The 26,850-nt window shown below is 36.5% G+C and overlaps 1 protein-coding gene across 2 annotated transcripts in view; it reads right to left on the minus strand.

Annotated features, from left to right (window-relative positions):
* POLA1 (DNA polymerase alpha 1, catalytic subunit) overlaps window positions 1-26,850 on the minus strand; it is a 206,813-nt gene that overhangs the window by 33,789 nt on the left and 146,174 nt on the right. For both annotated transcript variants that reach the window (XM_075718412.1, XM_075718403.1), the window contains exon 36: window positions 10,222-10,318. In XM_075718412.1, coding sequence (XP_075574527.1) covers window positions 10,222-10,318 — 97 coding nt within the window. The remainder of the gene's footprint in view (window positions 1-10,221; window positions 10,319-26,850) is intronic.

A 26,850-nucleotide genomic window follows, 5' to 3' on the forward strand; every position in this document is an offset into this window, starting at 1 on the left:
CTCACAAAGTGAAAAATGTCTATTTAAAGATAAGTGGAAATACCACAGTACGTAACGTTTTCATGTCAAAATAATTACATTATTATATTCTGAGTTAAATAATATAAGATAGGAAAACATTTTGATATGCATTTGACAGTTGTAATCCTGGCAGGATCAAATCAACTTCTTCCCAACTCATTTCTGCTAGATAAAAACAAAGGGCTCCCTAACCCAATCAGCCGCCCCTCTCACCGATCTAGGCCCCCTCACAAGAAGAGGGACAAGCCAGGACAGAAGAACATCCTGCTGTTTTTTTCCTTCAAGGCGAGCCACGTTTTGGTCTGTCACAGAAGACTCATTTGTTCTCAAAAGCCAGTGGAATTACATTAGCCTGAAACATGAAATTTGGTAGTTGGATTGTTATGAAGAGATGATCCTCAAAAAAACCTAAAAGAGTTGGGAAGGGAAAAAGAAAAATAGTAGTTCTCGTGTCTTGTAGAGCCACTCTTTGTCATGGAACAAGTGTGGCTTTGCTGAGAGATGGACTTGAAAACTGTGCAAGCAGAGGCATGGTTTGAAAGGCAAAGAGGTTGCAGTTGTGCTCGCACACACTTTTCTGAAATACATACTCCAAACAGTTTCTTGTGCACTCTATTTTCATGGCAGTAACACCCATGGCTTCAAGTGCTCCATTATTTTTCCCCCCAGAAATAGATCAATCTGCATGGGTTGATACTGCCACATTTTTCTGATGGGGAGATGCCAAAAATGTAATACACCTTTATAAAGGGAAGTATTTTAAGTGGTTTAGTGGTGGACTTGGTAATGTTAGGTTAATGGTTGGACTGAATGATCTTAAAGGTCTTTTCCAACCTAAACGATTCTATGATTCTATTCTATGATTTTTTGATGTCCAAATTTAAGCATCATTTAGACACTTCTCTGTCTTGTGCTGCATTTTTTATACATATATCATGCACCATTTTTGTGTCCCCTATGGAATAAAACAAATATTTTCCATTATGCTATTCTCTACATAGTCTTCTAGTCCTCAATAAAGAGAGTAACTTATCTCCATCCATTTCTTAGAGAAAAGAGCATAACTGTATTTTCATCATGTCTTTGATATAAATCCTTTGTTTGTTAAGGATACAGAAAGGTATTTCAAAAGAAATGTCGCCCATGCAGTTGTTATACTTCAGTAAGTATAATTAAAATAATTTTATTTGCAGCATTAATTTAAATCTTGGAGATCAAATAAGGATGCTGTTTTCACAATCTGTGTTCACAAATAATGACTCTATGTGTTTCTTTTAAAGGTCAATATAATTCAAACTGGTTTGGAGAGAAATTCTCCTTAGGCTCGTATGCTTAGCAGATGCAAGTTGAGGTAACATCACCTGCAGACCCAGGCCAAGTTTGGGAGCTTAAAATAACTTTTGGCAAGTATACAGTAAAACAGTTGCCTTATATAATAGACACAGAAAAATTGTGCACCAATACTGTGTGTACACAGTAGTAAGTCTTGAAGCGTTCCACAGAAATGTCAATATTCCAGTAACCTGTTTTCTTCATGTTTCTATTTCACCATTTCCCTTCTGACACAGAAATTACAATTTTCTTCCTTTTTATTAATATCATAAACTGTGATCACTTTCTTACATGATCCCTTTCACATGAATTCTGTTTTCTGTTACTGAAAGTATTTTCCCCTTGGTGGTTCGCTTTAATACTATGACATAATAAATGCATGTTTGCTGTCACAATGAGTGTGAGAGAAAGCTTTGTATTTCTGATGTCATTTTGATACATCACAGTGTTAGAGTGAAAAAAAAAAACAAACCACAAAATCTACCACTTTACAATACACTCTTCATTCAAACTACCAAAGGTAGCTCATGACTTAATATATAGAAAACAGAGTTTCTATCTGCCCAGTTTTAACAAAATACCAGGACAAAAGAACCACAAGATGTCCTGAATATTAATTTTCTCTTCTCTAACATGCAAGAAACAATTTCTGGTTTCAAACTGCACAGTTAGATTAATTTATAATCAAGTATGTGCAACAGTAAGTAATTAATCAGCATACAGACATGAACGTGTATCGATATAGGAAAACAAAATTTAAAAAAGCAGTTTTACCCAATAAAAGAAATCTTTGGCCCATGAGAAATCAGCTGCATTCCCCTTATCTTCTGTGGAGTCAAGATCACTCCACATATACATGGCCATAAACAATACTTTTCCAAACATCTTTATAGCTGACACCAGATACCTGAACCAGATACCCTCAGCCAAAATACGAAGAATAAAGTTACAAGGGTGTTAACTGAAACTATGCAACTTTCTGTAAGTTCGGCTACAGAATCTAAATTTAAAGATACAAGGTATCAGTGACAAAAATTAAGAGGCTCCAAATTTGCAGGCATGTCGAGGTTTCCAACCTAATTTTAAGGGAAAGAGTAATTAAAGACATGATAGTCCTTCCACAACCCTCTCAAACTATACTGGCCATAAAGAAAGGGAAAAGGAGAGCTGGTATTATGTACAAGACTGTATACCATCTTCAGTAGGTCACTGGTCTTTTAAATAATCTCTAGTGAACAAATAAGATTTCAGAAAGTTTTTAGTAGATAATTACACTTCCTGATTTTGTAATTAGTGGAACTACATGTAATTACATAATAATTATGACTGTAATTACGTAATTAAGATGTATAATTATGTAGTAAAAAACATTATGGAAATAAAAGCCATCAACTGTATAAGCACAATACATTTTTAAAAATAAATTCTGTATCATCTGTTTAAAGCTACCATTTTCCTCAAAATATCAAAGTGATTATGAGCCATCACTGGCAAGTTCTAAAATACATTTCTTACGAGACTTAAAAATCATACAGATAATTGTTTCTTTTTTTAAATCTCTTTAAAGCCTTGGCTTTACATTATCCTTCTGATGTCTAGGCACATGTATACTGAATGGATTATACAGAGTTAAATTGTTTATATTTATATTTCCAATTTCTACTAAAATAATCTAAGAAAAATTAGCATGATGTCAGAATTCTGGTATCTAAAAGACACAATTCCCCCCCCCCCCGAGTACACTGCCAGATCCATCAAACTCAAGGGTCTTCTAAAAGGAAAAACATGCTAGTCTTGCAGTTTCCACCAGAGAAAAGAGCTTACTGCTGTGAGAAGCAGTAGTCATTAAAAGAAGTCTTGTCACTTCTGACTTGGATTTAACAACAGAACTGCCCCCCATCAAAAAACAACCCCAAACTTTATTAACAGAGATGAAAACAGAAAGAGAAAGGTCTCTATAAGAAAAATGTCAGCAAGTTGCAGATAAAAAAGAAACAGTGAAGAAAAAAGGCCTTTAAAAATATTTTCTGTTTAGAGAAACTCACGAGAGGACTGATAAAGGAGGCAGATGACATTAGATAGACTATGCCATTGTATGGGCTATAACAAGTTGACATGTATCTATATACTTAAGTAGGAAAAAAATCCCGAAGTGCAAATGAGAAGATACTTGTTCACTTCGTCCCACATAGGGGGTGGGGTGGAATCTATCAGTAGCAGCAGGGTATTTATTTGAAAAGGTCAAATAACCATTCCAATCCAGGAGGAATCAGAAGTTAGTTAAGCTACTGTGTCATCCCACCTGCAACATTAATACAATGTGCAAGGAAAAAAAAAAAAGAAGTCTTCATTAATCAAGACTATTTTATTAGTGGTATGAACCACAGTAAATGCACTCCTGTCATGACACAGATTTCCCACATTGTGGACATATCATAAATGTTTTAACTCATTATTTCCATTTGTTTCATTCACAAGCAGAGAAAATAACTCAACAATTCATAACTCCAAGAGAGGTGTCACAGCCCATTAAGTTTTGTGCTCAGGGAAAGGGTTATAGAAATGTACAGTGTAATGGGGTTTACGTAGATTTTGTAGGTTTAACAAAAAGACCACAGGAGCAGAAATAGAATGGAGAAAAAGTTACACTTAAGATGTTAAAAATGTCCCACTGGCAATAAAAAAAAGTATGATCATTACAGGAGGATGACTTAAGATTTAAAGATCAGCAACTGCCCATACATTACTTTGAAAGGGTCAACAAACAGTGAATAATTTTCAATATTTTTGCTTTCAAAGAAGTTAGTGATATTTAAAAATACTCAAGAAACAGTGACTCAAATTTAAAAAAAAAATAGTCAGAAATCTTCCTCTTCAAAACAACATATTAAGGAAAAATGAACAAGTGCTTTTGAAGATATACTCAAAGATTAAATTCTTCAAAATTATTATTTTACAATCCTTCAAAACAACATGAATGGAAGACAAAGTACTTGACAGCAAATGTGCAGAGGAGCATTTGTTTGCTTGGATGTAAAGATCACTATAGTGAACTGAAGTCTTAGTGTCTGGAGATGTGATGCAAACAGAAATGCTTTGTTTATTGAACTGTACTCTCTGAGAAGAGATATACCAAGTTGCAGCTGTTGCCATCTTAAAAATAAATGCATACACACATATGCACATAGGTTCTTTATAAGATTTCCCCTTATCTTCCCCTGGAAAGTGCACATATATAACTATATCCCCTTTCTTATTTATTGCAACAAGTACTTTATTGTTGTCTTCCTGCCTGTATACCGATAAAAATGTGGCAAATTTTTCTGATGCCAGAAGTCTCCATTTCATTAGACTGGTTTCACATACAATACAATCCTTCTAGCTTGGCACACCAAGTTACGAACATACTGGGGAAAAACACCCAACACTGAAATGACAGGATACACACAAATATTCAGAGCTGAATTTTGTGGTTTTATGTCTAGGTCACACAGCTTAGAAGAGTTTCATTTTCCCAACAAAATTTTGCAGTTTATTCATCCATAAAGTAAACTAGGCACTCTTGGTGTTTGCACAGAAGGGTGGAGTGAGGCACATACAAAGCTGTGATAAAAGTATGAAAATATCCTCTGAATATACATTTGGGTTTACAAAACCGCAGTCCCTAAGTATATGATCAAAGCAATTATATTCTGTTTCCACAAAGTGGCATGTACTTTGAAGATGTAGGTCTTCCCATCAAATAGGAACATTTAACCACTTTTCCCTAAGTTTTCTTCCTCCCATCCTCACCTTTTTCTGCTTACCCATTAAATGGATACACCCAGACTTTTCTGAATCCAATAACCATGGGCTCAATTGAAAATATTCTGTGAAAGGATATACTGCAACATCTTTCCTGTTTTTGCCCCTGAAATACTTCAATGCCTTGGGAACAACATCTGTGACCTTCCCTCTCTTAGAAATGGGATGGTGGAAAGATGGTGGCTTTCAGTCCCATTCTATAGCATGGAACAGAAAAAAATCCTATGACCAGGATACCATTCCTCAAAAAATTGCAGCACCATGCAAAACCTCAATGATATTAATGCTTTTGGAATAATGCTGCAGTCATTGCAAATAAGGAGACTGCAGCATCCTTGTCTTCCATGAAGATTTCTATTTGATGGCAGGAGGGGGAACTGAACTAGAGACATCTGCGTGAGGCAGACTAGTTGTACTGACTTTATGTGGGCTCCATTTCTCTCTGTTTCTAAAGGTTTTCATTTTAGTGTAGAAGCAAAATGAAAACAGTAATACCTTTGAATATTTAACACCACCAATGTTTGAACGGAATAATGATATAAAGCTTACTATACTCTATTTTGATCTCCTGGTGACATAGCTGTAAAAATACATTGGTTTCCTTTTCTGAAGTTAAGGCTTACAGAGTAAGCATACTCCTGTATTTAAACATCATGTGTTTAAAATCACTGATAGTTTACCTATCCTTTTTTCATCCAAATGAACAGAGGATGCTACTACTTCGCTACTCCTGCTGCTTCTTACTACTCTGACTGTTCACCTAGGTAGCAATGCTTGACTAAAGCCACAACCCAGCTTTGAAAAACTAAGTGTGAGAAAGTGCTGAAAACATTTTGAGTATGTTACTAGTCACAGTAGAGCACTTTTTTCCTTTCCTGATTAAAAAAATAATTCAGAATGAACAGCCCTTATGGTATTATTGGTATCTGTAAATTAGGGGTTTTGGCATAGTGATATTGAAAATTAAATTGGTTTTTGACCCGATACCAACTGTGCAACAGTTCCTAATTTAGAAAGACAGTAAAGAATTTCAGAATTTCACTTCGTGTAGTGTGAAAACTAAGAACCTTGCACTGTATCACAATGTTAACATATTAAACTGTATCATCATGACAGACCTTAAACTTCCAGGTGAATGGACACATTTGTTTGGAGGTTAACTGCTACTATTAATAGCAAGACTAAAGACCCATAACTATATAGTCCAGATATTCCTGGATGGCATAATTGACAGCTAACTTCATCAGTCACTGAAACAATAAAGCAGCTTGTAGACCGACCAGCTTATTTTTGGTTCTTACAGGGAAAAGATGGACCAACAAGAGTATGCAATGATTACAGTAGATCACAAATGAAACATGAGTGGACAGTGTTGTTGCAAATACTGTAAACACCATCCTGGTATAAATAATCAGAAGAATGGTCTGCAAAACATGTTAATTAATCCTGCTGCTGTATTTCACTCTGATAGATCTGACCTATTGAAGGTCTATTAAAAAAACCCCAACAAACAACAACATACAGAGAAGTGGGAAACTCTCCCCCTGTTCCTCCAAAAAATTCAGGTTTGTAGTTGAAAAGACTTGCACAATAGCATACAGTTTTAAATATGTAAAACTCTAGGAGAAAAAAAAATATTCTATCACCCATTGTGCATGGAATAAGCTTCAGAAAGCAAAATTCATCTTAGCTATAAAAAGCTCTCTATATTAAGTACAGTGAAGCACCAGAAGAAACTGGTTGTAAAACCTGACAAGTTGTAGAACCTGCATCACCAGAGGTTTTTTAAATGTAGCCTATCTTTATAAAGTAGGCTATGGTATTGATCCTCTTCCAGGGAAAGGGAGCAGGTTGAATGTCTTTTTGAACTCCCACTGATTTCACAATTATTATTTTAGATTCCATTTCAATAAACAGTATGGACCTTCAATATAAATAGCTGAACAAACAAAACCTGTTCTGTAATTAAGGTTCTGTATTTTGAAGAGGCAAGTATAGAAAATGCAAGTGAACTAGTCCTGAAATCTCGAGGTTCTGAATGAGAGAAGACATGAATTCTTTCAAACTACGGTGAAAAACATTTATATCTTGAATCTCCAGCCACTGAAAAATTTTTCTTTTTATAGAAGAATACTCAAGATGAGTAACAACCTAAAGCTGTTAAACAGAATCTACAAGAAAGAAGAACAACTGGTCTTCAAAAAACTCAGGAAAAAGGCAATAAAAGGTAGAATCACCTAAAGTCCATGCAATTTAGGCTTTGAAACACAACTTCCCAAAACAAAGCAAAAACCTCCCCAAACCAAAATCAAAACAACAGTAAATAAGTGGTTTAGTCACATAAAAAGTAAAAAGGAGACTGAAAACACCAAAGATGTACAAAACCTAAATTAAAACTTTGCTACCATTTTTGATAAAAGCAGTGATGCTGATCACAGGTCAAGGACAGAATGGCTTGTGAATGATGGCATAGAAAGAAAATTTTTTGGCTTCCAAGGGAAAATAAACATGTTATAAAGGGGAGTTCACTAAATTTCAACTTCACAACTACAACAAAATTGGAATATGAAAATTATTTCAATCCTACAGAGTTTTGAATTAAGTATATCCAATCAGTAATATATATTACTAGAAAACAGAACAGTATATAAATAAAAAGGTGACCCAAACAGCCACAGGCAATTATCCTCAAGTTCTGCATGTATTTTAGAGCAATAGAAAGATTACTTCATCCCAAAAGACATCTGAAAAATGCGACAAAATTGTATATAGGTTTACCAGGCTCACTTAGTTAGTCCCTTTGAAGAGAACTAATTTTCAAAGGAAAACTAACAGATCTAATTTATCTGGCCTTAACACCTGCTGCAGCACCAAGACTGAAATCACCGGCTGGCTGAAGAAGATTATACAATAACTTTCAAATTGCTAAGAAAAAGATAAAAATACACCATGTTGAAAGGTAAACTGTCCAAGAGAACAGAAGTTCTTACAATTCCTTGAGAATTACTCTGGAAACTAATGTTATTGAACTTTCTCCAATTAGTGGTGAGGGTCCAAGAAACATTTTCTGATTCAGGCAGAAGGTAGGAAATTATTTGAATGCAGAAGCCACCATACTATTTGTCAGAGACAATTCCTTAACTTTGCAGTCTAAAATTACAAATGAGATTAAGCATTCCAAAATGAATGAAACCAAGAAAATTAAAGTCAAACAAAATGCCACGAACCTGAGATATGAACTCATGGTTCCAAAATGACAGGAGGAAAAAAAAAACCAATCAAACCTCAAGATTTCTATCATTACTTAACTACAAGTTAATGGTATGATACAGCTATGAACAGGGCATAGATGACTCAAGAAAGCATGAGTGGAGGTACTTCCAGCAAACATACAAATCCAGTGTACAAGACACTGGATAGATACCACCTAAAATACCATGTAATTTCTAGTTTCTCATACTCAGAGATTAATTCAATCTAGAAAAGACTGCACACAAAGGTGCTAAGAGGAAGGATTGTGCAGCAGAGACCAATTCCTCCTAAAGAAAGCTAAGAGTGTCTCTGCCTTAGTTTAAAACAAAACAGAGATGCTACCACTGTTTCCAAAAGCATGGTAGAGAACATCAGGGAAGGGAAATAGTAAACATTTAGTGAATGGACATAAAACACCTACAAACAAGTTAGAATGGGAAAATTATAGTGAATTTTCAGCCATCATAGAACAAGGGTCTGAAACAGATCTTGAAGAGCAGTGAAAGGGCAAGAACCACCCACAGGTTTCAAAAAGAAGTGTCATAAACTTGCAGTAGCCCGGGATTGGATGTGATCACCCATGAAGCCCTCTTCTACTCTTAATGTGCTTATATTAGGCAAGAGATCTACACACAAAGTAATTCGGTTTCAGCTAGCAGTAGCATCCACCATATAACATTCCTTCAGTCCATCTACAAAGTTGTATTAGACTGAGATGGCTATACAGCATGACCACCTTTGGATGTACAAAGTCATTCTGAAGTGCAAGCATCTGAGCGAGTTCTCTGTCTTAGAGGGATTAGGAAAGGAAATAAGAACCTCTAAAAGAAGAAACTAAGTACCACAGGCCAAAATCAGACTGCTCGCTCATTTGAGCATTTTTTAGCTCAGAGGTTACACTATTGTGATTTTCATATAAGGCTTATCAAAATAACATTTAGAAAGACCGAGTTCTGTTTAGTCTCTTTCCATCACCCAGCCACCTAGCTGGAGATGCAGGGCAGGGGTGGGGAAGACTGTCACAGCAGAGCAGCTATCAGAATACCAGTCTCCAGCAGCAGCACCTTTTCTTCACAGGCATCACCAGAACTGCAGAGAGGATGCAGTGGAAGTGCTCTCTGTGGACAACGCACTTCAACAGTGGGACCCAAACATGGCTTTATTCAGAATTCCAAGTCAGCCAAACATTAGCCCACCTTCAGAAATATTCTTTTGGCAGCTTGAAAATCACTTAGCCACACAAAACCCGTGAACGATCCATTACAGCTTAGAAATGTTTTAGTTCAGAAATGTTATGGTAATTGGAAGAAGAGAGGAAAAAAAATAATCTCCCTAATATTAGCTTAATCTGTATATTTAAGAGAGCTTTGTAGACAATTAGCATTACTGTTCTTTTCTTGTGCCATCATCTTCTCCCTGATAAAAAGCATCTCTTCAATATTAACAGTTGAACATAAGTTTTAATTGGCTTTTCTTTTAGATATTGTATACATGTTTTAATTAATCTATTTACTGAAGCTGATGTGTCCTTCAAAGAGATTTCTCTAATGGCATAATGTGTAAGAAAAACACTTTTTCCAAAGCGCAGTTGCTTCAAAAGAAGAAAGGAGACATACAATATATTCTTAAAGTGGTTAACTCAACACAACACATTCCTCTTGCAGGGGATTCCTAAATGCATACTTACTTCTATTTTCTGTTTTAGATTATGGCCTCATAGTTAAGATTTGAAGAGTACAAATGTGTAGGTCTAGTTTCGAGCATGCAAGTTGCTATTAAACTATAGTTAATTAATTAAAAATTTAAACTTACCTTTACGATCTTCAGGAATCACTTTATCTATTGCGTAGTCCACATCAAAAATGTATCGGTAAAAGCAGAGCTGAGTGTACAGGGCCTTATCAGAATACTGTAATGTGAGAAGATAGTAATTAAAAACCCAACTCAAAAGTGTGTCTCTTGCAACCATTTCTAAGTCCACTATCAAAAGGTGATCCTTTCTGGTTTTTTCTGACCATTTATATGTTCCATTCACATCAGATTTTGGAACTATTATTATGCTGCAAAATGTCTTTACTACTTCTCTACACTTTTTCTCACAATTTACACCAAGCATTTATATAAATGATACTAAATTTATCCATTCTTACAGAAACGTAAATCACATTTATCCATTCTTACAGATACGCATATCACAATGATGCTTTAGCAACAAAATGGAAGTCATAAGAATGATGGGACAAAGAAGTAACTTCAGTGCTTTAGTATATTGTACAATGCAATCATCTCAAAAAAGAAAAAGAATTAATGTATATTTTTGATGAATACAGGTGTATTCCCTCCCTTCCCACACATGCGCACACAGCTGTGGTTACATAAATTGTGAACATGCCATTCAAATAAGAACAGGTGCATATATACCTTTACAGCTATGTCATCACCTTGCTGTACACATCTGTGAAGGCTACTGCACATTAGTAATCACACAGTTCAAAAATCTGCAGGTGTGTACATGTGGAATATGACATTCAATTAAATACTCTGAATGTCAGTGATATCAAGCCTCTGTGCTATTCCTCTAGTTCAAAAGTACATGCCTGTACACATTTGTATCACTGTCACCATTCTGTGCACTAGAAGATTGCTCGAATAGACATGAGATCCATCTTGCCCATGCTACAACTAAACCCTTTCAAGTTAATCTTCTTGAACTCTTGTTCAATAAAACCACATTCCAGTCCCTGCTGTTTAAGCTACTGGAGCTCAAATATTGGCCAACAATGGTTTGAAGAGCTGTGCATTACAAAAATCCTAATTAAGAATGAGATAACCGTAACAGCATCGAACAGGGAAGTAGTGTCCATTTTAATACATTTAATACACATGTAGATATGTACAAACTCTTGAAGATTTTCTTGCTGAGCTATAAAACCAACGAAGAATGTGGTTAGACCAACGTAAAACTGTGACTCGGTATACTACAAGGAACGATCCTGAAAATGCAGTGGAAGAGCAACTGGTAAACTATTTCTGCTTATTGGAATTCTGCTTTAACTTAGCTTTTCAGTCTTCTACCCAATCAAGCCAAGTTTTGTTACTAAATTCAGATAATTTTACACTTCTACTGACATGTTATAAAGTATCTATAACTATTAAGCAACTGTTGAGACATTTAACTATTACTACTGCTTAGTTATTTTTTATATATTTTAACAGTATACTTTTTTCCACTTCATATGAACCTATTTTAAAAAAAGACACACAGAAGCTTATTTTATTCCTTATTAGCTATTCTACGATATGCATCATCATTATACTATTATACACCAGTTATTTTTAGTAAATCCTGATTACTGCTTCCTGAAGAAGAAAAAAGGAGGACGACAGCGATTAAGTTATTTGTTTAGTTTTTTAGATTCAGCTATAATTGCTGGTACACATCTCCCTGACTGCACACATGAAGCAGGTTGAATAGAACACTGAAATTACCTCCTTCATAATAGTTTGTTTTGATAATGTATTGTGTGTCGAGATGATGAGAAACAGTTGCTGTCAATTTGATTAGCCATTATATTTTTATGTTAATTGCCATTATTGGGTCCATTCTGTTTAGTGTCACCATAGAAGCCATACAATGTTAGCATAAATAACAAATTGGAGTAAATTAGGAAGATATATTTTTGCCAATTCATTTTAATTGCCCCTCAGTCCTTCCGTCGGTTAACGCAGCTGTTGACCCATAATAAGCGCTAGGTCAATATAGCTGCTTGTCAATTCAGAAATGCAAAGTGCTGTGTTGCTGGTAATGGATATACAACAACCTTTGCCAGCCAACTGAAGCAAACGAATGACAACCCACATGAAAGAATAAAGCATCAGCTATAGAGTTTAGTGACCTGATATTAGTAGGCAGGCTAATTGAAAGTCACTGCTTAAATGGATAAAGAAAATACAAAAATCAGTATGTAAAAAATGTATACTTCCACACATAGACATATATATACACACACATACACACAATTTTTTTTTACTGATAACGTGCTAGTATCTCCTTCCCTTTAGCTTCCTGCCACATCTTACAATTAGTAATTGGTGGAAAACAAAAGGGTTTGAAGATTTTCATGCAAATAAGCATGAATATTATGGCATGCTTATGAATCCAAGGAAGAGCTACCTTAAATTTAAAAGGACTTTAAATTTAAAAGGAATTACTTATATCATCATTTCTTATATTTCCTTAATTTCTGATAACCCTGTAGGTTTAAAAAAGGGAAAAAAGCCCAATCCCTAAAACTTCGAACCCAAGTAATATTTTACTTTTAAGGGTGAATTTTTGGTGTAAAGAAAACCTGACACTGCTAACATTATGGCAAGAACTTGGGCTATATTTGTGTCACCATTTATGCATTCTTCCCTTCCCGTGAAAGACTGAATGGTGAGTACATGAAAATAAAACTATTTTGAAGTTCGTATTTGTTTCACAATGTTTGATTTCTTGATTTCATTAAGAACTGACTTCAGCAGATAAATCTGCTTCTTTGACAGCTTCCATTCATGGAATGAACACTTTGTTCTTTCCATGCAACCAAAATTTTTTTTTTTTAATTGCATTTAAAACAGCAATGAACAGATAAAGGAACCAAAGGTATATAGTTTGCATTCAGCACAGTTATTCACTCCTTTGACAGAAAAATTCAGCTTATAATATAAAAATAACAGATGTAATAAAAAAATTCATTGTGCGTGGCCAACAAAATACTAATTTAAAGAAATCTAGGTTTAATACGGTTGCAGAACTGTCTCCTGTAGCATCAGAAGGCCAACTGCAAATCTCCAATCTGCCTTCCCACAAAGAACTTAAGATTACACAGATAACATAATAGGAAACCAATGGTGTCTTCTTAACAGAACTGGTGAATTACAAACACTGGAAAAGCAAATTTTCCCACGGCTAAGCACAAAACTAGGGTACAAAATGCTCAGTCATGAAAAGAAAATAATCTCGCTCAGCTACCACACATTGCAGAGAACGGCTCACTAGGGCACACATTAGGAAAGGAGACTTCACAGATGCCATGCATTTGTATTTCTGGAGTTCCTGAAGGTCAGCTGTGCCTCCACACGTGCCCATGTCCACTCTGCTTGACTACAATGACTAGCTTAGTATTTTTCTTGTCCCTACAGCTGCTGATGTTTGAACAAGACACTGGACTGAAGGGTAGCACCTTCTCTTCTCCTGTCTCACAAATGCCTAAAAATTGAGCTCTGGAGCAAGGCTCACTCCACCTCTCTGGCCCAGCAAACCATGATGCCTTTTTTCCACATCAAAGCAAAATTTCAAGTGGAGAATAGTCCCAACTCCCTCACTCCGTAACAGCGTAGTCAGTGAGCAGGGGATTTTTCCAGAAGCAGCAGACACAGGTTTGCAACCCTTCTGGCAAGAACAGAGTTGAATTTGGTTTTCTTAATCTTGCACAGAGAGGGTGGAAAAATTGCCAGTGTCCACCTTTCTTCCTCTTTTTTAGAAGCGCCAAAGCTCAACTCTCTGAAAACAAGGGGACCTGGAAAGATTTAACCATCGGCGAGCATCTTCCTACCCTAAACACAGTGCCTGAGGAGAACTTAAGATGCACTATCTCTCACCAGCTTTTCTGTTATGGAGGGAAGTTTGGTGGGAGCTGTATTTAGGCATTAAAATTAGAAGGCCTCTCCCTCCATGCTGGCTGTTGTAGATTACATCCCAAGGGACTTCAGTTGAGATGCCTCATTCTCCTCCATCCTGTTAACAGGGTACCTGCGTGGCTAACAAACCAACCTTTAAAATCCATTTAGTAGCTAAGGGCAGCATGATGACCTAGAGAGTCCAGGTAAGAAAGGTCTAAGGAAAGGAAAAAGGGAAAAATAAATAGAAGGAAAAGTGGATGGAAATTCACAACAGCAAGGTAGAAGACAGAACTAATGATTCTAGTGCTGATGTTTTACTTACCTAAACACAGTGCTATTCTACTAAACACCTTTTAAGTAGCATGTAAAACCTCTGTATCTTGAAAGTGTACATTTGAACAGGCCAGAAAACAAAATGCCTCTACCTAGATTAATTTTCTTTGAACCATTGTGAATTCCTGTATTAACCAAAGTAAGATGCGATGGTCAATGCTTTTTCAGTGCTTTATAGATTACTCCTATTCCTCTACAGTAGGTTGGAGTCTTTTATTTACTCTTTGGCATCTCTCAGATTCCTATACTTCTCTGTAGTCCCACCACACTCATGACCTTTTAAATCTTTTCTGCATTCTCATTTTTTTCTGCCCTTTTGCCTTCTTCTACACCTGACTCTCTCCCATTTCTTCAAGCCCTCTCTGTGGTGGTGTTATTTTGTATTTTTTGTCATTTACTGTCTTCTGCTGTGTCACCTATGGTTTTTATGGATGATGAAGGCAACAAGAAATTAAAAAAAAAAAAACCCAAACCACAAAAAACTCTCCCTTCTAGTTTGCTAACTCTATTAAGACTGCTTTGCAAAGAAGATAATTTCCACAGGCTACAGAAGTTATTTGTATTACTTCAATTAATTATAATACAAAACAGTGGCACCACTTCATTAATCAGCTGCTTGAGAGAGTTACTTTTGTGAAAAGCCTTTTTGGTGATTTGATTAGAAAGAACAGTGGCTCTTACTACTGTGATATGACTCAGTATGTCCATCAAACAAATCCTTTAGAACTAATTCTTAATACTTTAAAAACAGGAAAGAAAGAAAAGGAAATAGAAAAGAAGTCTCTTGGCAGAAAAATGTGTCTCAGAGACTCTTTCAAGGCTTAGATGTAAGGGAGCAAAGCGTACAGGAAATACTTCAGTGCTTTGAGAGGCATTTCCTCCCCTCCCCCCCTTAGAAAGATGCAGTAATTAAAACCTAATTATTATCTTCATTTTAAACAAAACCTAAAGTGAATACCAATTAATAACAACATACTAATGAGCATCTGCTGTGATGAAATTGAATATGAATGTGCTGCAAATTTCGGGTAATTTATTTTTTCGGGGAAGTGCCACTGGTCTCAATCTACTGCTCGAAGATTGTATAGACTGTACACATTTTCCATCGTGCCTCTTACGTGCAGCAATTTCTATTTGCAAAAAGAGGGCACAGCTCAGCTTTGTGGATGTTTATATATCCAAATGCTATCCACGCTACAATGATTTCAAGGCAATAAACTGAAGTGTAAGACCGTGTTTTACACACCTCACATATTCTTTTGTAAAACCAGGGCAGTAGCATCGCACCAGGTTCACACAGCCCCTATTCACCATCAGATTCTGAAGGCAGACGCTCCTGCACGAAAAGAGCTCGTGAAGTGTGAATTAATGTTACGCTAAATACTCATAATGTGCATACCCCCTGCCTCATGCCAATGCTGATGTATACTGGAGTCTGGTCTTCTTGTGCATCACAAAACCTAGTTAAAACAGTGCTGGTCTGTGTCAAATAGGCTGAAATAAACTGTACACCTAAAATAACTACTTCACATAAAACAAAAAAGGTGAAATAAAAGTACATCTACATTGCAGCCTTTACACTTTAGCATACAAACCGTGTTTGAAAACTTAGAGCATATGGCACAGACACAAGATGAACAGCAAGTGCCAGCAGACCAGGCAGTATTTACCTATAGAGCTCTGGAGGAATGGAAGGATGAAGCTGTTGGACCACTAATAGAGGTGGACCACTAATAGAGGTTGATCACCTCTACTTAAAGCTGGCAGTGTAAGCAAAGACATGAAACAAACCCTGTTCCTCTTCCTTGGAGATAACACTGGTTTTTAAACAAAAAGTCTGAGTGTCATCTGTGCTCAAGAGCTTCTCATTTTAATATGTATGCAACCCTGTCCCCTATTCCTGGTCTTGTGTGTGCTCTACTGCTCATCTTAGCATGTGGTAAAACAAATTCAACTCACTAATCTGGCAAAAATTACTCATGTCTTTTCTAATCTGGCTGAAAACTAACCCCCAAAATCTAACTGCATCCCTGTGTGGTCAACAGCTGGCACAAGGCGAAACAGCAAACTGCATGGTAGCTGATGTGAATAAGCCAAACTAGCTACTGCTAGCAAGGGAAGACAGTATGTTCCCCTGCTTTTAGTTTTGGGTTCAAGCTCTGCTTTGCACCCAGTACTCAAGCTCATCTGAGCAGCACAATAAGACCCGGCAGTAAGAATACAAGTCTTAACTAAGAATCACTCTTTTTTGGGGTGGGGGAATCACTTGCCTCACATACCCTCAGTATACACAGGTCATTGCAAAGTGTTCTTTACTCTGAAATTTTTAGCATCAAGATGTTTATGACTAATTTTTTATATTACTAATATTTAATACAATTATACAAGAGACAAGCACATAAAACTTGTGACTGAGTCTTGAACAAGACCAGACACTGTCTGCTGTGAGGTATCTTTTTTCTAAGAACATTATAACAGCAATCAATGACTAATCGTACAGAAATTAGCTCTAAAGATGTTATATATGTGTGTGCACATGTGTATATGTATACATGTCTATGCACTGCATGTATGTATGTCTGCACATATACATGCACACAGACATTTTAATAAAAATACAATAGCAAACAATAAACATAAATTAGAGGTTTTAAAATAAAAGTATTAATATTTTATATAAATATTGTTCCAGATTCTAAGGAAAGTCCAGAAACAGCCCTCAAAAGGAATAAATAGCTGGTTTTCATACAGAAATTTATTAAATTGATAAACAGGATCACATGAGGAGGTTAACTCCCATACTAGGAAACATCATCAAGGCGGTCCCTTTGGTCAGTTCTTCCCTGCTAAACAAAACCTGAGCCGACTAGTAAGCTGAAGCGCTGAACTGTTACTGTCCATATTACTAAATTTGTAATGTTTGCTGACTGAGTTTTGGGCCATGACAACTTTCTAAGACAGCGACAGAGCATGGCTTGGGAGATGATGGGCCTGGACTGTTCGTACTGGCAATATGGAACCGACTGTACTTCAAGCAGTCCCGAGCTCTGCCCCAACAGACTTTGAACCCACAAGCATCCCAACGTAAGGAGCACGCAACACACTATCAGCTTCAAGCTGCAACACAGCCCTCATGTTATTTTAAAGCCTCTGAAGCTACGAAACGTACACAATGGCCAACCACTGGCTTATGCATACAAACGCCTGTAATCTTAGGTTTCTGGTCCGAGGATACTTGACACTGGTACTGACAGTGCAGTGGGAGAAAAAGGTACAAGACTTGGTTTTATCCAAATAATTCAAGACTGTGCGTTCTAAACCAGATGAACAAAATATATTTAAAAAAAAATAATTTAATCTGTAATCTAGCCTCATGGATTTGGAGAGGCTCTAGAATATTCATGTTCTCCCTCTGAAAGCAGCATCACTGTATAACTGAGGAATTTGGAGGCTAACCAGTCTGGAGCCTGACGATCCATCCTACGCTGACGTACTTTAGAATGAGGATTGTACAGAAATTCTCAAAACTATATCTACAGCAGAAAGGTTAAGATTTAAGGTTTTTCACATCAAACCACACAAATGAGCTTTACTGGACAGCTGATGAAAGACAGACATCACTCTGGAACTGGACTCACCCAGCAGCACATACAAGCAGAACTACAAAATTGTATCTGCCCAAATGCATTGAACGCAACTCAGGAGAAGCACCAGCATGATCCCCAAATCAACTGTATTTTAAGAGCCTCCGATCAAGAATATTTGCACACTTCAAATGAATTGCTGCTTGAAATAAGCAGCATATACATATGCTCCTAAAACATATCCTCTCCATGGTGTACAAGACAAATCTAATTTAAAAAAAAAAAAAAAAAAAAAAAAGGCCATGTTTACACTTTTAGGAAAAAAACCAAGCACTTCCAAAATAAGTTACTCATTTCTGGATTTCTGGAATTACCTGACCCTTGACAATCTGAGGTAAGAAGTAGTTAACAGAAAAGGCACCTCTGTAAAGCAAAGCTGTCATTCTGCTCTGGAGATAAAGTACCATGGCCAAGTATTTCCCATCTATCTTAAGTGTTCACAACAAGCTAGTACAGCTCCAGAGCTCTGTCTCAATCTAGAGAACTGATGGATCTACTCACTGAATGAAGAGCACTCATAGCAGTTAACTACAGGTCACCTGCTTATTCAAAACAGACAAATAAGCACACGCATAGGGACTCTCATGACTGAACAGAATTCTTTTACCTTCCAAGTAATTTCATGTATTGCCATAAAAAATTCTAAAATCATTATGTTGTTCTTAACAAACAAGAAATGAACTGTAAATATCCAGGAAACTTACCTTACAAAAAGATGCATTACTACAATTGCAAGAATCAAACAATTAGGACTATGTACAGCTGAAATCTGCATACAAAACCTCTCCTCTTACTCATGGAGAACCACTCCTCATGGAGAATGCAAGTCACAACCTGTTTCTCAGGACCCACATCTCTCACAGCTGGAAACCAAATAAATCAAGTAGAGCCCAGCCAAGAAGATTATATGAAACCACGTTACCAGCAGTAAATTCTGCCTGCAGGGAAAGAATCTGCCTAAGGTAGCTCCCAGACCAGAACCACAAATCAACCATCTATCAGCTTCAGTCCTATTTCATGGCAAAGAGAGAGAGGCAGTTACTAGAGGCCTGAGGCTACCAGAGGTATCCTAGAGGCCTCTGCAGACTAGGTATAAGGCTGCTTTTTTACCATTTCATGCAATCTGCTGACATGTTCAAGAATGTTTGTGTATTGCCAAGGATAAGCAAAAGATTATTCCTCATCTGAATCTTATCTGAAGCACATTTTGAGACTTCTGCCTGCTTGTGAAAATAGAAGATGACACTTCTGATGTTCAGATGCAGGATGCCATGGATAACAATGGAAAAAGCTGATGGAACAAGTCCTGTTCTCACAATCTAGACTGTAGTAGAGGTAACAAGTTTCAATTTGGAAGTAAGATATTTCTGTTTACATAAATGATTTTAATCTAGCTCTGTATTTGCAACTTTGATTTTATTTACTTTTTTAGAAATAAAATCTTTTCTCACTGATTGATACACTTTACACAAACATTTGGCACTTGTCAGCTATCCAGAAGCATACACTATAAAAGTGCAATCTGTGTAAGCAACTTGGCTTATACATATTCATTTAAATTACAATTTTGTTAAGAAATGGGTAACGTTGCATTTCTTTTCTGCAAAATAATTTACTAATATTTGTGAAAGCCTTTTTTTAACTGAATCTTGATTATCATTCAACAAGCACAAGTACAGCATTTAAAAACTGGTTTATTAGTAAATAAACAACACTATAAATAGGCTAGATACACAAGCAAATAAGCTTATCTAAATATGTTTTAGATGTAAAAGCATGCATGTGAAAACAAAAAAAAGTATTTACAGAAAGGGAACTAAACATACTGCTTTGGATTACCATATTCCTGTTTCTCAAGACTTCAAGACTCATTCCCTCAATTCTAGATTTTAGCAAGAGAGTAAAAAGTTTGAAAAGCTAGATTTCCTCCTTCAACCCCTAGCTTCTCAATTTTTAATTAATTATTCTTTGAGCTCGAGTAGTTAAATAATCTGAAGCAAGGAATATATCTGTTGCAGAGGACACTATTTTGCCTAAAGCAAATTTAGCATTTCAGCAAAGTCTAAAGGACTTGGAGTCAATGTTCCTTCTCATTGATCTTGATTTTTCTTAAAAGTTAAGACAAGAAGGAAAGTAGGCTGAGATATGAAAATGCTTCAGCTGCTGATCATGCACCCTGAAACATTTTACTATTAGAAGATCGGAATTGTTAGAGATTGACTGAAGTCCCCATCTCTATGATACCAGCAATATAAACAAGCAACTCCTGAAACTTCTCAGACTATGCAAGATTACTGCTTCAGCTGGAAAGGCAAATAGACTTTCAGTACAGTTTATTTAACTTGCTTAACTTACTATGGTGCCAGGATGCACACAGGTGACTCTGTTAAATAAGATCTTTCTTCCTCTGTTTTGGTTAGACAAACTGTGCCCAACAGGTTATAGTAGAACCTATCTATCTGTAGCAGTGTATATGATCAGCTTTATCAATGCAAGTCTCGATCTCATGTCTCTGAAGCAGCTCTCTCAGACTTTAATAGAATGGCTCTCTACTAAATGCTAAAGAAAAGTCATGTTATGCAGATGACAAAGCGAAGGAAAGCATCTTTTCTGTGGGTGACAACGAAATGTTAAGATCAGTTGTGTACAAAGGCTTATAAGGTAACTTTATCTACTACCCTAGGGTTGAAATCAATGGCAGCACTTTAGGTACCAGACACAACTCCAATAGCTTATTATGCTGCCATCTGCTCCTTCCACAGATAGTCAAAGTTATGCAGGATTCATCCCCGTACACTTTCCTTTCTGGGCAAAACACAGGTTATTTTCAATCTCCTTCTCCATAACTCAAAATGGATTCTTCAGCACTGAAAGTGGCATTGGCATCCGTGCGTACACTAATTTTGATGCGTTTTATTTTTTAATGCCATCTTCTCTACATACATCTCTGGCATTATCTACCAGTCTAACAGTGTTTTGGGTCACAGCGGTTTCACCAGATCGGTTTCACCAGATGATGCATGTTTAAAACTGATTGTTATTGATGTCAGTTTTGTAGACTGCTTCAAAAAAAACTAGAGATTCTGTCCTGCACCCTTCAACTGGCAAGTCCAAACAGGAAGAGAGAAACACACCAACCCTGAGACTATCCACAAAGAGAAGGAATTAGTCCACCTAAGAACAGGCAAAGATTAAAGACTTCCGATTTTGATTTTTTCAGCTGCTCTGATGAGTGAGGTCAACAGTGTGTGTATACATTCCAGGAGAAAAAGTGTAGGTCAAACACACCCCACCTCACGCCCCCAGTAAATTTGCTTTGAAGAGGTACTGAATACAGTTCAGAAAAAAGTATACGACAGTCTAGAGGATTATTCTGAAGATTCCTAAAAGCTTCAGAAATTGTTCAAACAAGTTATGTCTGTTATGTGTTACAAAGCAACTTTGTAACACATGAAAAAGTAAACACATTTACCAATTAAAAAATGATCCTCTAATAACTTGATGTGAATGATCTAAATCACCTATTCATTTTTATGTGACACCCCAAAATATGCAACTAAACTGTAATTAGTTTAATACTTGTGACAGAGACAGCTCTGTAGCTTATCAATAACTGTAATCTATATAGTCCGTTTATTGTTTCTAGTATGGGTAGGAGGGACTATGTGTTATCTTCCACAGGTGCTTCCCATGTAACACAGTTTAAAAAAAGAGAAAACCAGAAATGCCCATCACCATGACTTACTGAAACTAGACCCTCATAATATGAGCAGTAGAACTTTCTAGATGTAGTCCATTAATGTTAATGATTCTGTGTGTAATAATCACAGCTCTGGAAATGATCAACTGGCAACTAGACATGGAGTGGGGATGGAGCACAAGAGTAAAGCTGTCATTTTCCCCTGCTTACTATTTGAATGGTGTCTCCTTGTTTCTCACAAGTGCAAGGAGTCCAAGCTGATTATTACTGAGTTATCATCACACAAATGAAACTAACAGGTTATTATTAAAATTCTTCCTTCCATTGTCAGTTATCCTAACCACAGACATTTAGACAAAGACCAAAGAAATAAATTTAAAGAAAAACATATGAAGAATGGATACGTCCAAGCAAGGTATCCCCACTAAATGAAAACTCTTTGTCTGCAAACTGTTAAAAAAAACCCTTGTAATTTTAAGAATACAGACTGCCTTAAACAATCATCTTCAATGGATTAAATCTTAATGTTTCCACACTGAGAAGAGACTGGTCACAAACAATAACTGATTTCTCTAATGGCAAACCCTCTCAAAGTGATTATTTTCTACAGGTAGCTGAAAGAAATATTGGTTTAAATAAAAATAACAGGTTTCTTGCTGCTGGGGAAAAGCAAAAGGTGTTGAACCATGGTAGCAACCTAAGCAATAATTAGCTGTGATTGAAAGAGCTCCAATTACAAAGCAAGCAAAATGGTGACTGGAATATTTTGCATAACGGAGAGTATACTCTGGCAAGTTATGGCTCTGACAGAGATGAGAGAAACCCTGGACACCAAGACCTCTGCTGAACCCAGGTGAAAATGTGAAACGATACACATTCACAAAAGTGACAAAAAGTGATCGTTCCATAGTTCCATTCTCTAACAGAAACGGAACTGTTGGTATTTGAGTGTTAGACAAGGACAGAGAAGACCTGTTTTCCACCTCTGATTCGCAAAGAGCTGCATACCATTAAGTGAATCCCAAGGCCTTCCGGTAACTTCAGCTCCCCTTCTGTAAAATTAGGGCATCTGCAAACAGTGTTGGGCATCGATAAAAAATTACTGAAGCGGTAAGGCACTAGGTACTCTAGCATCATCTATTAAAAAAAAAAAAAATTCTAAAGATTAGCCCTTCCCTCAGGGGCTAGAATTAAGTTTGCCTTTTTTTTTTTGCCTTGGACATACACATCTATGCGGGCAGAACTATCTGGCTGTATTAGGAGCTTTGGAGTGTTCACATTCAACAAGTAAAGAAATTGTAAATTTAACCTTTCAAACTTTACAACAAACTCTTAAAAATAATACAGACAGGCAAACTAAAACACTAAAGCAGGTCAGGTATCAGGTATTTCTTTAAAAATTAAATACTTTATTTTACCAAATACAAATTATATTATTTTACCAAATACAACAGAAAAGGCAAAAAGTAATTTGTGAGGTTCCAAACTGGCAAAGCAAGAGATCTTATGATAACAGGTCTTCCAGACAAAAGTCTGCAGAAAGCTCAGAAGCAGCATCTTAAGTGACAGCAAGCCTCACTGGAAAACCATGCATCTACTTTGCTGCATTTCTGAGTAAATTCTGGAAGGCAAGCTGGAAGAGGAATGTGGTGTAGTTATTAATAGCATGAGTACCTCCAAATGCAAGGGATATTTTGTCTCTAGGACAAAAGAAAAGCAGCTGGTTATGACAGGAAGACGTGGAACACCCTTGTGAAAAAGCTTCCTTAACAGTGATCTGCTGGTCGGAATAATATTTTATTAATTTCATGGTTTTAATAAACTCCTTTTTTTAAAGGATTTTCTCACTTTTGTCTCAGAGTAGCAGTCTAACAATTTGTAACTTGTAGCTTTTCATTAGAAAGATACTTAGCTTCTCTGATGATAGCATCGAAAATTTTCCTGAGAAGTTCAGCGTATCTGATATGAAATTGGATCAGATGCTTCAAATACAGGACTGTGTCCCTCAAGGGAAGTTAAAATGTGTAATCAATGAATGTAACATTTATTGTTCTGAACTTGAGATGCCTTAAGGAGAAATACAATGATACAAGACAAACCTCCTTACCATAAACAAATAATCCTAAGAGTTAAGAAGCCTTACCAGAAACATCTCCCTCCTCTCTAGTGATCAGGCAGAACCTACGGGTACTGCAGTATAAAGCTACACAAACCTTCAAGTTATGCACTCATGTATATGTTTCAAAGGTGGGAATCCATTTAGCAGATAAATTGAGAAAGAAAAGAGTATGGCCTCTGAGTGTAGAAAAGCAAGGAGCTTCCTCACAAGACTTCCTCCCCTCTTCCGTATACCAGTGACTGCAGCTACAGCACTGCCATAAAAAGACAATCCATAAGAATAGGAAAGAGGAGAACAGAGAATTTCTGTAATGGGACAGACATTTCAGAAACTTTTCAGCAAGAACTAGTGACATCTGAACTTGAATTTCAGCCAGATGGTTCCTGATCACGGTGCAATGCTTGTAAAAACATTTGATCAAACTGGACAAGTCAGATAAAACTGTGGTATTGCTCCCAAAAATACCAGTTTCCATTCAAAGAGGTGAACTTCACCAGATATAACACTCCTAATAGAAGGATCTGATGTCTACTAAAATTCTACTGAAAAAGAAAAACCATAGACTTTGTCATATATTGCCAACACTGGCATTAGAATAAATATCACCACCATTTACCTACACACCCATAAAAATTATCCCAATCGCAATAGAATGCATGTTAATTTTTCTAGTAACTTAAAAAATTAATTGCAAAGACTCACTTCTCCTCCTCTAAATAACTTATCTGTGCTCACAACCTCTGCTAACTGGATTTGATCCTCTTCCTGAGGAATTATTTTTCATCAGATACCAAAGAGACCCATCTTGAAACCGCACAATGATGTCCTCTGCATCAAGCCTCTTCTTGAATACACAATTTTAGATGCCAGCCAAATCTACCTCCTGAAGGAATACAAATAGAGAAAGAAGCTAGGTTTCAGTAACCAAAAAGGGCAGCTAAGCAGACTGCCTGCCGTGATATTAGTTTAGAGAAATTCAGAACTGATCCAACAAAATAAAAGCATTAGTAGGCATGATGCTGGCTGTCCTTGGAGCTCCCCCTTCCTGACACTTCTTAGTGGGTTGATGCTGTAGCAAGGACCCACCAGCGAATGTGCGTCACTGCCATCACAGTACTCCAGTAAGAAGCAAGCCCTTTGAGCAATGGTGGATTAAGAGATACTGGCAATCAGATTTTTCAAAATCTAACAAAATATAAGCAGTTTTGGCCATTCCACTCTCAAATGCATCTCTAACCCTTCCCCTTTCAAAAAAAAAAAAAAAAAAAAAAAAAAAAGAGTCCCTTATGTAGACTGTATAAAAAGCTTGTAGGAAGCTAAACATAATTATTCGTGATTTATGTTCTCTGTAAGATTTATTAAGACATTTGATTTGTTAAGCTAGTAAAGTTGTATTTCTGGGATTTAAGACAGAAAACAAAAAAGAAACCCAAAATTTAGGACCAGGGAAAGTACTCATACATACATACAATAAAAATGTCAATCATATAATCTTAAATAAGTAAGACTGGAAAAAAAATGACCTTATCCTTTACAGTATCATGCAGCACCCCAGTGCCCAAATTATAGGGAATAAAAAGATGAACAAGGAAGAGGACATTCCATCTGAGCAGAGAAAGAACAGATTGCCCAGAGCAGCTGCTCTCAGAGGATTTACTAGCAATATTTAGAAAAAGTAATAGGAAAAATGTAGCTCTCCAAAGTTTCTGGCCTAGGAAAAGTTGGATTAGCTAATTAGGCGTCTTTATAAGCTAGACAGGATGACAAGAGCACCTAATGAAATGTACTTACTGCAAAATACAATGTCAATAATAATTGTTATTGTTTTATACTCGTGTAACTTTTTCCTTAAAAAAATTATGATTTTAACATTGTTATTCTTGAATCTTATATAATTAAAAAGCTCATTCCAATTCTACACAGCAAAGCAGCTGATTTCCACAGGTATGGCAGCCCTGACACACAAATATAAGCCTGCTTATGTAGCAGCCAGGTCCACAACACACATCAAGGTAGCTAAGAGTGCGCCTGAATCAAAGGCTACCAAGGGAATTCTTCAGAAATACTACTGCTTGCCTTCTGCTCTCCACAAGGAAACTCTTTACGATTTTTCATCGTCCTGATAAATCCAAGACTCTTGCTAGCAAGGGTGCATACATGTCAAGTACAATACAGCCAAATACAGCCAGCTGGGAAAGTTTAGTATTACCCTCATTCTTACATCTTCTACAAAAGACGCATTTGTTTCATTGTCTTTTCATTAAAACCTTTCATTTTTTATTCACTAAATTTATTATCCCACTCAATTTTATCTTCTGTCCACTGTATAAGTCTGCAATGGAAGTTGTTGAAAGGATATAATCTTTAATGCATTATTTCTTCACAAGGCTTCAAGATTATATTATTTATGTTAGGTTATCAATAACTTTACGTAAAGTGATGCACTGGATGTATTCAGTCAAGAACTGTCAATTCTCTTGTCAAGGTTTACATAAGTACAAGGGAACACTACAAGTTCAAAATTACTTTTTGCAAAAAGTTGGGGGAGGTGTGGATTTTAAAAACATATTTGTGTAGCCAACAATGAATAACTTTGTACGTATAGTACAGCTAACCAGAGGAGCTGTCTCAAGCAGAAAAATCATTTTTATCATAGCTCATTGTTTGGAGCTTCTATATATCTCTGCGATCGGGATGAGGAACGAGGCTGAAAGAGGAATGAGGCTGAATGCTGACTGGAAGACATAAATTAGGTTAGATAACAACAACCTTGCGTGGCAGCAGGAAAGCAGCCAAACCTCATACTATTTATTATCCATGCCAATAGACTGTTTTGTTAGGTGAGGATTTTAGAGTGGTTTTCAGCAAGGGGAAGAGCACGCTAGCTTTCCCAACCTTATTCATGCAGTACTCCTCTATATTATGCGCTAGCTGGAACCTCTGAGCTGTCTTAACAAGATCAGCCATGCAAAAATCTAGCC

This window comes from Pelecanus crispus, chromosome 1 (assembly GCF_030463565.1).
Source record: "Pelecanus crispus isolate bPelCri1 chromosome 1, bPelCri1.pri, whole genome shotgun sequence".
NCBI lineage: Eukaryota > Metazoa > Chordata > Aves > Pelecaniformes > Pelecanidae > Pelecanus > Pelecanus crispus.